Here is a 12,614-nt window from a genome sequence, read left to right as displayed (position 1 = left end):
CTACAAGAAATAATTTCAAAGAATGAAAGTGGTGCTTCACAGGCCCCTAAGGGAGGGGACGCATCATTAGAGGCTGAAAGCCACGGGTCATCCATTTAACAAATGGCAGGCGCCTCCTACTGGTGGATGCTGTGGACATGCACTAAGTTCCCACTAAGTGCTGGCCAGCCCATGCCTTTCCCCTGCTCTGTCTGAGGGCAAGCGGGAGCCCAAGGTGAAAGGCTAGAGGAAAAGAAAATCTTCTAACCAATCCGGTAATGAGGCACTCCTTAGAGATACAGGGATTTGGTCTAGGCAGTCAAAATTCAGTGACTATCACAAAAAAATGAGTCAAACGAATTTTTTGGTTTCCCAGTGCATATTAAAGTTATGTTTGCCCTACACTGAGACCCATTAAGTGTACAGTAGCATTATGTCTAACAAAACAATGAATACCTTTTTAAAAATTTATTTATTTATTGAGAGAGAAAGAGTGTGAGAGAGAGCGAGAAAGAGCAGGAGCAGGGGGAAGGAAAGAGGAAGAGGGAGAAGCAGATTCCCTGCTGAGCAGGGAGCCGGATGTGGAGCTACATCCCAGGACCCTGAGATCATGACCTGAGCCAAAGACAGACGCTAAACCGACTGAGCCATCAGGTGACCCCTAAACAATGAATGCCTTAATTAAAAAATGCTTTACTGCCAACCATCATCTGAGCTTTCAGCAAGCTGTAATCTTTTGCTGCTGGAGGGTCTTACCTCGATGCTGACAGTGGCTGAGTGATCACAGTGGGGGTTGCTGAAGGTTGGGGTGTCTACGGCAGTTTCTTAAAACAAGAGAATAAATTTGTTGCACTGATGGACTCTTCCTTTCCCAAATGATTTCTCTGCAGCAAGCGGTATCTGGTAGCATTTCACCCACAGCAGAACTCCTCTCCAAACTGGAGCCAGTCCTCTCAAGCCCTGCCACCTTATCAACTAAGGTCATGCAATGTTCTAAGTGTCTGTCCTTGTCAGATTTCAACCATCTCCACAGCATCGTCACCAGAAGCAGACTCCAGCTCAAGAAATCACCTTCCTTGCTCCTCCACGGAAGCACGTCCTCACCTGTGCAATTGTTATCCTGCGAGGGCAGCAGGTCGCTCGCCTCTCCAGGCTCCACTTCTGGCTCTCTGGCTGTTTCCACCACATCTGCAGTGACTTCCTCCACTTGGTCTTGAACCCCTCAATGTCCTCACCAGCGCTGGAGCTCACTTATTCCAAACTCCTGTTAGTATTGACATTGAGCCATGGGAACATTTTGGCGTCTGGCATGGTGAATCTTTCCCAGAAGATTCTCAATGTACCCCACCCAGATCGAGTGGAGGAATCACCATCCATGGCATTAACTGCCTTGCAAAATGTGTCTCTTAGATGATAAGACTTCCAAGTCAAAATTACTCCTTGCTCCGTGGGCTGCAGAATGGACACAGTGTTCGCAGGCAGGGAAACGGCACTCATCTCGCCGTATGTCACCAGAGCTCTTGGGTGACCGGGTACAACTTCAATGAGCAGTCATACTTCAAAAGGAACCTTTTCTTCTGAGCAGTAGGTCTCAACAGTGGGCTTGAGACGTTTGGTAAATCTCACTGTGAACAGATAGGCTGTCGTCCAGACTGTCTCGTTCCATGGGTAGAGCATGGGCACAGGAGAGCTAACACAATTCTTAGGGGTTCTAAGAATTTCCAGAATAGTAAAGGAGCACCGGCTTCAGCTGAAAGTCACCAGCTGCATTAGCCCCTAATGGGGAGCCAGCCTGTCCCTTGAACCTCTGAAGCCAGGTGGACTTGTCCTCCGGCGAGGACAGTCCAAGATGGAATCTTCTCCCCAGATAAGGCTGTTGTGTCTACATGTAGAGAATCTGCTGTTTAGGAGCCACCTCCATGGGCGATCCAAGCTGGATCACCAGCAGAACTTGCTGCAGCTTCTCCATCAGCTCGTGCTGCTCCCCCCAGCCCCTCTGTGTCTCCTTAAACCTCACAAACCCACTCTGCTAGCTGCAGAATTTTCTTCTGTGGCTTCCTCACCTCCCTCAGCCTTCCTGGACTTGAGAGTCAGGGCCTTGCTCTGGATTAGGCTTTGGCTTAAGGGAATACTGGGGCAGGTCTGATCTCCTATCCAGACCACCCAAATTTTCTATCAGCAATGAGGCTGTTTGGCTTTCTTATCATTCATGTAGTCCCTGGAGTAGCGCTCTTAACTTCCTTCATGAACTTTTCCTTAATATTTGCAATGTGGCTGTTTGGCACAAGAGGCCTACCTTTCAGCCTATCTCGGCTTCAGAAATCCCTTCCTCACTAAGCTTAATCATTTCTAGCTTTTCATTTCAAGTGAGCTATGTGTGACTCTTTTCACTTGAGCACTTAGAGGCCATTACAGGTCATTGTTTGGCCTAACTGCCATATTGCTGCGTCTCAGGGAACAGGGAGGTCCGAGGAGGAGAAAGAGGGAAACAGCCGGTGGGTGAAGCAGTGAGAACACGCACAACATGCACTGATTACGTCCACTGTGTGTGGCAGTGAGCGCTGTGTGTGGTGTCCCCAGACAAGGACGCTGCGTGTGGCGCCCCCAGACAAAAATGACAGTAACATCGGAGATCAGAGATCACGGTCAAAAGTATAATAATGAAACAGCTTGAAACACTGCAGGAAAGACCGACACGTGATGCAGACATGAGGGGAGCCCACGCGGCTGGCAAAGCAGCACAGACAGAACCTGCTCAGCACAGCGTTGTGACAAACCTTCCGTCTGTAAAAGAGGCAGTGCGTGTGAAGCACAGTAAGGCCACGAGCAATGAAACGAGGTCTGGTGCACATCTTCACTGAAAGCAAGCAGAAGGGCTTACCTGCACTGAACTGCACTGAACTCTCAGGTGCTCCCAGAGTGAAAGAGGATTCAAGCTCCTCCAGGCCTGCTCCCTGCTTTGTGGGCCACCTGTCTCTCCTTGTGAGTGTGGTGACATGGCCTGTGTCCACGGGAATGGCTCCCAAGGCAGCAGTCTGCCCCCGGTGCACCACCTCAGAGGCACTGCCCAGCCCCATGGCCAGGCCCGTGATTCGGCCTTGGAGAGATCCTAAGGTGCCTCCAGGCAACGTGAGACAGAGCCAAGAGTTCGTGAGAATAGGGATCCAAGAAAGGGCTTCTGAGATGCTTGCAGCTGGAATGACCAGCCCTCCAGTGGGACAACACGGGTGCTCTGAGGATGCCCCCGGGGAGCACACACACCCATTCTCAAGGGTGGGGAACTTAGGGATGAGCTACACTTTCTCTGAATGCAGGCGGAGGGGCTGCAGAGAAGAAAGGCCTTCAACCAACAGGCCGCATGTGCAAGGGTATGAAGATGTGAGGACACTCAAGAAGTACGAGTACATCACAAAAGCAGACAGCCCCCATTTGGGGTGCAGGACACCCAGCTGGAGAAACCAGAGGGGGTGGCACCATACAGGGTCAGGAGAGCCAGGCCCACAGGGCTCCAAGCTAGGGATGCTATGACAGGATGGGATCCACACCACAGGAAAGCCTGTCATCAGTTGCACAGAGCAGGAACCGGGGCAAGACTGGCATCAGCGAGACCATTCAACTGTCTGCCTGCCAGGTAACCTGAGGAAGACATGAACTAAGCCAGTGACCCCAAAGCCTGGATGTAGGGAAACATCCAGGTCTGATTTGGTGAACAACTGGATGGGGTAGGTGAGGGCAGGGGATACACAGACCCCTTGGAATGTAGGGAAAATGGCAGGGTCAGAAATGGTCGTAGGCAATGGTCCACACCTGAAAGTAGATGTCCTTACAGAGGTGAAGGGACAGAGCTACACAGGGAAGGGTTGAGAAGGGTGTCAGAGCTCAGGAGCTCCATACCCAAAGGGTAACTGGAGGGACTGCTTTCCCTAAAATTAAATATTTGATCATACTAATTTAATTCTACCTATTAAATTTTCTTTAGTGAATTCTAAGATGCAAAATATTAAAATAAAGTATTATTTTGAGACATTTAATTGTTACACTATTTTGCTGGAACAGAGCCCAGAGTCCTAAATAGAACTAATTTAGAAATGGGCTCTTCTCATGCTTACATGAGTTAACACTGCCTATATTTGATCAACTTAACAAATAAAACCTACCTACTAGAGATCAAAGAGAACTAAAATGAAAACCAAGGTCCACTGCTGATTGACCATATTCCCAACGGTGGGAGTGACCAGACCCTATGTATGGCCACCAAGGGCTCCACCACAGCCCTCCTGCCCAGGCACCTGGGTGGCTGGAGGGAGCCCAGTGGGAGCCTAAAGCTCAGGATGAACAGTCTCCCAGGCCCCAGGAGTTCATGCTGTTCTTACCTGTACACAATTCTTTCCCTCTGCAAATCCTCCAAGCCACAGCACAGCTCGGCGGCATAGAAAATAGCTCTCTCCTCCTCAAAGCCAGGGTTGCCCAAGTTGTGGATGTGAAACTTCAAGTCCCCTCCATTCATAATGGTTAGCACCAAGCACAAGAAATCTCTGGTTTCGTAAGTGTAGCACAAACTAACCTAAAGACAACAGCATAATAAAAAACAAAGCAGAGACACCTGCTCATTCCTTGGTGATTTCCTCTATTTGTGAACATTATTCAGACACTTCGTGTTAGGTTTATCACGACAACACCCAAATCCCATATGCTTCACCGAAATGCATTCCATGCATCTGGGGCTTCTTGGACATTTTAGCTGTCCAAGATCTTACAGAGTTCTATATTGAGAGGAGAGAACTTTCTATAGCTAAGTGGGTAGATGGCAAAACTTCACAAAGACACTTGGGATCATGATTCATCAAAGGTATGCTCTAATTGTTGAGCACTTATGTTCCACACTTCTAGAACACCCATGTTCAGCATACAAGTTAAATTAAAATTAATACCCCCTTCCCCACAGTGCAAGAGAGGTCTTGCCCCTGCACATCCTTCCAGCATTTCATGTTGTCAGTCAATGCTGCTGAAGGAATAGTTGTCTCTTATTGTGGTTTTAATGTGCATTTCTCTGTATATACAAATACAGGAAACACTTGTCATACTTTTTCATATATTTATTCATTTGGAACTACTTGTGTGAAATACCTGTCCAAGTTTTTTGCCCACTGTTCTGTTGGTTTGTAGGTCAATTTACACACACACACACACACACACACACACACATCCTGCTGGGATTTTGATTGGGGCTGCATTTAATCCATTTAATCTATTTATCAATTTGGGAAAACAAATATCTTCATACATTTTATCTCCTAATCCATAAACCTGGTATCCTTCCATTTATTTCATCTTCTTTAATTTCTCGTAATGGCATTTTAGATCACAGTGTAGAAGTTTTGCACATTTTTAATATATTTTTGCCTAGATTATGATGTTTCTTGATGCTATTGTAAATGGTATCAATTACAAGTTTTAATTTTCTAAGTATTTGTGGCTAGTATTGTATCTAATAACTTGGCTAGATACACAATAAATTATATAAAAAGTGTTGACCTGTCCCTGTGCATAACCATGTTGTGGGCAAGCCAGGGTGGGCTGTGGGAAGGAGGTTGACACAGGTTCAGGTCATGACCCATTGATCAACTGTAAACATAGAGGAAAAAAATATAATCAAGGATGAAGGAAAACTCACAGAGGTAATCAAAAACTACATTAAGACAAATAAAATGGAAATCAACTTTTCAAAACCTATGGGACACAGCAAAAGCAGCTCTAAGAGAGAAGATCATAACAACACAGGCCTTCTCCAAGAAGTAAGAAAAATGCCAAATAAACAATCTCACTTTATATCTAAAGGAACTAGAATAAGAACAAAGCCCAAAGTTAGTAGAAGGAGAAAATAATAAAGATCAGAGTGGATATAAATGAAATAGAGATTAAAAACAATAGAAAAGATCAATTAAACTAAAGCCTGGTTCTTTGAAAAAATAAATAAAATCAAAAAACTTCTAATTAGATTCATAAATAATAAATATATAATTCTTTTAAAAATTAGAAATGAAAGAGAAGTTACAGGTGACACCACAGAAATACAAAGAATCATAAAAGATCAGTATGAACAATTACACACCAACATACTGGACAACCTAGAAGAAATGGGTAAGTTCCTAGAAACCCAATCTTCTATGACCAAATCACATAAAAACAGAAAATATGAACATACCAGTTACCAGTAATGAAACTGAAGCAGTAATTTTAAAACTCCTAAGAAACAAAACCCCAGGACCACATACCAAACATTTATTTTTTTTTTAAGATTTTATTTATGTATTTGACAGAGAGAGAGAGAGATTACAAGTAGGCAGAGAGAGGCAGGGAAGCAGGCTCCCCATTGAGCAGAAAGCCTGATGCAGGGCTCTATCCTAGGACCCTGAGATCATGACCTGAGTGGAAAGCAGAGGCTTAACCCACTGAGCCACCCAGGTGCCCCCCTACCAAACATTTAAAGAAGAGTTAGTACCTATCCTTTCAAACTATACTAAAAAAAATTGAAAGAGGAAGGAAGGCTTCCAAATTCATTTTACAAAGCCAGAATCACCCTGATACTGAAACCAGATGAAGACACTACAAAAAAAAGAAAATTACAGGCCAGTATCCCTGGTGAACATAGATGTAAAAATCCTCAACAAAATATTACTAAATCCAATTCAAAAATATATTAAAAGGATCAAGTGGGATTTATTCCAGGGATGCAAGGATGGTTTAACATCCACAAATAGATCAAGGTGGTACACCATATTAACAAAATGAAAGATGAAAATCATATGGTCATCTTAATAGATCCAGAAAAAATTTATGACAAAATTCAGTACCTATTTATGATAAAACTCTCAATAAAGTGGGTATAGAAAGAACATACCTTAACATAATAAAGGTCATATATGACAAACCCACAGCTAACATTATCCTGAATGGTGAAAAGCTATAAGCTTTTCCTCTAAGATAAGGAACAAGACAGAGATGCCCACTCTTTACATTTTTACTCAACATAGTATTGAAAGTCCTAGCCATAGCATTTAGGCAAGAAAAAGAAATAAAAGGCATCTAAATTGAAAGGAAGAAGTAAAATTATTTGCAGATGACATGATGTTATATATAGAAAACCCAAAAGACTCCACCAAAGAGATCTGAGAACTAATTAATAATTTCAGTAAAGTCACAGAGTACAAAATTAACATACAGAAGCAGGTTGTGTTTCTATATGCTAATAACAAGCAGTCAGAAATAGAAATTAAGAAAACAATCCCAGGGGCACCAGGGTGGCTCAGTCCGTTAAGCATCCGACTCTTGATTTTGGCTCAAGTCATGATCTCATGGGTTGTGGGATCAAGCCCCACATCAGGCTCTACACTCAGTGGGGAGTCTGCTTGAGATTCTCTCCCTCTGTCCCTCTCTCCACTCACATGTGCACACTCCCTCTCTCAAATAAATAAACTTATCTTAAAAAAAAAAAAGAATCCAATTTACAATTGTATCAAAGTAATAAAATACATAGGAATAAATTTAACCAAGGAGGTTAAAGACCTATACTCTGAAAACTGTAAGAGACTGAAGAAAGAAATTGAAGACAAAATAAAAAAAACAGTAAGATACACCATCATCACAGATTGGAAGAATTAATATTGTTAAAATGCCCATATTACCCAAAGTAATCTACAGATTCAGTGTAATTCCTATCAAAATACAAATAGCATTTTTCACAGAACGAGAACAAATAATCCTAAAATTTGTATAAAATAACAGGACTCTGAAGAGCCAAAGCAATCTGCAGAAAAAAGACCAAAGCTGGAGGCATCGTGCCCCCAATCTCAAACTGTATTACCAGGCTGTAATGAAAATAGTATGGTATTGGTATAAAACAACCACACAGATCAGTGGAATAGAATAGAGAGCCCAGTAATAAATGCATATATATAGTCCATTAATATATGACAAAGGAGGCAAGAACATACAACGGGGGAAAGAGAGTCCATTCAGTAACTTGTTTTGGGAAAACTGGACAGCCACATGCAGAAGAAGGAAACGGGACCACTACCTTTTACTACTACACATAAGAATTAACTCAAAATGTATTAAAGACTTGAACATAACAAGTAAAACCATAAAACTCCTAGAAGAAACCATAGGAAGTAAGTGCTTTGGCATCAGTCTTAGCAATATTTGGGGTGGGGGACACAGTCTACTGAGGCAAGAACAACAAAAGCTGAAATAAATGGGATTACAACAAACTAAGAAGCTTCCGCACAGTGAGGGAAACCACCCACAAAATGAAAAGGCTACCCACCGAATGGAAGAATTTGCAAATCACGTATCAGATAAGGGGATAATATTAAAAATATATTTTTTAAAACTTACATAAATTAACATGAAAAATAACCTGATGGGAAAATGGGCAGAGTACTCGAACAGATGTTTTTCTAAAGAAGACACAGCGATGGCCAACAGGCACATGAAAAGACTCTCAACATCACTAACCATTAGGGAAAGGCAAATCAAAACCACCATGAGATTTCACTTCATGCATGTCAGAATGGCTAGCATCAAAAAAACAAGAAATAACAAGTGTGGGTAAGGATGTGCAGGAAAAGGAACCCTTGTACACTGTTGAGGAAATGTAAGTTGGTGCAGCCACCATGGAAACCAGTGTGGAAGTTGCTCAGAAAAGAAAAACAAGGGGCGCCTCAGGTGCTCAGTTGGTTAAGCATCTGCTTTCAGCTCAGGTCATGATCCCACGCTCCTGGGACTGAGCCCCACATCGGGCTCCCTGCTCAGTGGGAAGTCTGCTTCTCCCTCTCCTCCCTGTTTGTGCTGTCTCTCGCTATCTCTGTCACTATCTGTCTCTCTCTCACAAATCAATAAAATCTTTAAAAAAAGAAAAAACAGAAATACCGTATGATCCAGCAATTGTACCTCTAGGTGTTTATCCAAAGAAAATGAAAACACCAATCCAGAGAGGTTATCTGCGCTCCTAGGTTCATCGCAGCCTTATTTACAACAACCAAGACACGGGAGCAACTTCAATGCCCACCCACAAATGAAAAGATACAGAAGATGTGGTCTATACAGACAATGTGATATGACTCAGCCATAAAGAAGGCTGAAATCTTGCCACTTCCAAAACATGGACAAACGTAGTGGGTATGATGCCCACTAAGTGCAATAAGTCACCCAGAGAAAGACAAATGCCATATACTTTCACTCATATGCGGAATCTTAGAAACAAAACAAACTAATAAACAAAACAGAAACAGACTCTGGCACAGAGAACAAACTGTTGATTAACAGAGTAGGAGGGGCTGGGGGACAGAAAGGAAGCGGAAGCGATTAAGAGGTACAAACCTCAGGGCACCTACCTGGCTGGCTCATTCACAAGAGCATGCAACTCGATCTCGGGCTCATGAGTTCAAGCCCCATGTTGCATGTAGAGATTACTTAAATAAATAAGCAAACTTTAAAAAACAGAGGTACAGATTTCTAGTTATAAAATAAGTCAGGGAGATGTAATGTACAACATAGGAAATATAGTTGATAATACTGGAATAACAGAGTGGTGATAGATGGTAACTAGACTTATCACAGGGATCATTTCAAAATGCATGAAAATATGGAATCACTACGATGTACACTTGAAATTAACAAGATATTGTTAATTTTTCCCCATTTAGGGAAAAAAAGGATGAAGGAAAATATTTCCAGGTTTCTTGGGACAGGCCAAGAATACAGAAACAAAAATATTTCCTTTAAACAGAATAAACCAGTGGTATTATGTCCCTTTAACAAAGGTAGGTTATGGATTTCTGTTTTTCAAGGTAGTTACACAAGCATATTGAAAGAACTCCATGACAAGCCAGTTGTATTAAAGATTTTCGTGGAATGCACAAGGAAAGACCTGTCACCCCCACAAGGAAATGTAGAGGACGGCAGTGCAGGCCACTCTGTGCAAAGTCTGTCCCCCAGCACAAAGCAGCAAACCTCAGTCCTAAGACAGAAGTGATTTGGAGGAAGTAAGCATGACACCACAAGTCCTTTCCTACGTTTTCTTTCCCTCTCCCCCTTCACACAGACCCACCTGTTGCCACAGATGCTCCAGGAGACACGAAGTGGGGGACAGTAGCTAAGTTTGGGGATGAACATCACAGCACCTCATGCACAGCACAGGGCATGGGAGAGTCCCGGTTTCACCCCAGGCCCGCTCATCTGAACCCTGCCTGACACGGAGAAGGTGGGACTTGACACTCCATACGTTTGGGGAACCCTAGCCGAAAGTGAGCAGTACATTGGGCTGGTGTCAGACTGCGGTCTCACCGAGACAAGGACTCAGGACAGTGCCTTCAGGCTCCAGAGGCAGTGGTCCCACAGCCCAGGATGAGCACTGCCTCCTGGGAGAGGGGAGGGCCCTGACTGGTAACAGCCTGATGCGGGGTGTAAGGAGAAACCCACAGACCAGGCCCCACTGTTTTGTGTTTGTGTTCAGTAAGAAATGGATAGGGAAGAGGCCACCAGCACAACCAGACTGTCCCCGGTCTCCATCCCCACCACCAGCCCAGGCAGCCCAGCCCACACCCCTGCTGGCGTGGAGGCAGTGCCGGTGGGCCCAGTAGCAGGGATGCCCAGGAAAGCGGTCCTCACCGCACCATCCCCAGCAAGGACTAAACCCAGATACTCACTACAAATCTGCTGTGCACTTTTTCTAGGATTCTCTTTTCATTGAGAGCCATGGCTTCACCTTTCCTCCTCTTTATTCTTTTTTTCTCTAGCTTCTTACATGCATACATCTTTCCTGTAGCTCGCACTTGACAGGCACAAACCTAGTTTTTAAAAAAGTGGAAAAAAGGTTTCTACACACCTGCCACCTCTTAGGCCGCCACCATCACCACTACCACCAGCAACCAAACCCCGTTTCTCCAGGATCAGCCCCACCGGTGAAGAGTCGCAAGGGGCTAGTGGACTGGACAGGGGATGAGGGGGTCACGCTCTGCCTGCTGCCCACAGGTGATCACACCATGTTGGGTCAGCCAGGGTCTCCCTGGGTCCTTCAGTCCTTGCCCAAGACCACAATGTTCAAAACTAAACTGTATCCTCTTTCTTTTAAAAATTTAAGAATATAAGAAAAGATATTGCATAGAATTCATACACTTTCATGCTTAGTTATTAAAATATTATTTACACATCACTTACCTTCCCACTAGGAAAGAATGTCCAAAATACAGAAGTGGAGATGGGGCTATAATGAGCTCCAAGTAGCTATCCTACAGCTTCTGGGCTGTCAACATGGGGCTACCTTGTTTCCTTTGACTCCCATCCACTGCCCGAGCACCCATACACACAGACACACACACCACACACCTACACACACCTGCCACATACATACCACACAAACACTCACCACACGCACCTCAGACATACCCACTGCACACACACACATGCACACACTCCCCACACACACCTACCGCATACCACAGGCACGTATGCACCTCACACGCATAACACATGTACATACCACACATACACAGATACAGTCTCCTTATAAGCAAACATGAAACATGTATCATTTTAATCCATCAGTAACATGATCTTGATGATAAAATGTAAAGTTCATTGTGGAAAATAAAGTTCATTGTGGAGAAGTATTAGTAAGGACAATGATAAAACTCACTGGAATTCCAAGATAACCATGTAGCCATGTGAATCCTCCTGAATTTTGGGTGGAGAACCTGACCTTATATTATAGAATAGAAAATATTTTATAATCTCCTGTTTTCATCTTACAGTGTGACTGTTTTCTCACCATTAAAGTTCTCCCAATATCTGACTTCTCCAAAATTTATTTACTCATTTTCTCACCATTAAGTCTTGGCACATTAATCTTGGTATATCTCTTTATCACAGATTCTTTTTTTTTTTTAAGATTTTATTTATTTATTTGACGACAGAAATCACAAGTAGGCAGAGAGGCAGGCAGAGAGAGAGGAGGAAGCAGGCCCCCTGCTGAGCAAAGAGTCCGACTTGGGGCTTGATCCCAGGACCCTGGGATCATGACCTGAGCTGAAGGCAGAGGCTTTAACCCACTGAGCCACCCAGGCACCCCTATCACAGATTCTTTTAAGTGGAACTGCCAAGTTAAAGAAAGAGAAGGGAGAAGAAGTAAGAGGACCGGACACTGTACTCTCATCTGGACACGAAGACCCATTCGTAGCAGGGATCGTCTCCCTGTCGTGGGGAGGAGGAAATGGGGAGGCTGCAGTCACACAGCCGGAAGCAAGCCCAGTTGCTGCCCACGAGTCCTCTCCACGGATCTGTGCTGCCTCTGCGGCCCTGAGCGCAGAGACACCACCAACTCTTTAACCTTGGTGCCGCTGCAGGACCCTACAAATCTATTCCAGGGGACTTGAAGCCTATAGGAAAGCACTGTGGTCAACAAACTAAGACCAAAATGTTTGTCCTAGCAAACTCACTGAAAGAGGTGTTAGCATTTGGAAAAAGTAAATCCACCACTGGAATTTGGACTTCAAAGGCATTGAGGCTGCCTGCATTAGGGTCATGGGGTTTCCTCTGACAGGGACACACAATGGAAACGGACTATTTGCTCCCCC

At 44.0% G+C, this 12,614-nt stretch overlaps 1 protein-coding gene across 2 annotated transcripts in view; it reads right to left on the bottom strand.

Annotated features, from left to right (window-relative positions):
- Window positions 1–12,614, bottom strand: part of GRK4 (G protein-coupled receptor kinase 4) — a 102,432-nt gene that overhangs the window by 31,541 nt on the left and 58,277 nt on the right. For both annotated transcript variants that reach the window (XM_059379932.1, XM_059379939.1), the window contains 2 exons: window positions 10,689–10,829; window positions 4,353–4,543 (listed from right to left, as the gene is read on the bottom strand). In XM_059379932.1, the coding sequence (XP_059235915.1) occupies window positions 4,353–4,543; window positions 10,689–10,829 (332 nt within the window). The remainder of the gene's footprint in view (window positions 1–4,352; window positions 4,544–10,688; window positions 10,830–12,614) is intronic.

This window comes from Mustela nigripes, chromosome 1 (genome assembly GCF_022355385.1).
Source record: "Mustela nigripes isolate SB6536 chromosome 1, MUSNIG.SB6536, whole genome shotgun sequence".
Classification (NCBI taxonomy): Eukaryota; Metazoa; Chordata; class Mammalia; order Carnivora; family Mustelidae; genus Mustela; species Mustela nigripes.
This window is presented reverse-complemented; position numbering and strand designations above follow the sequence as displayed.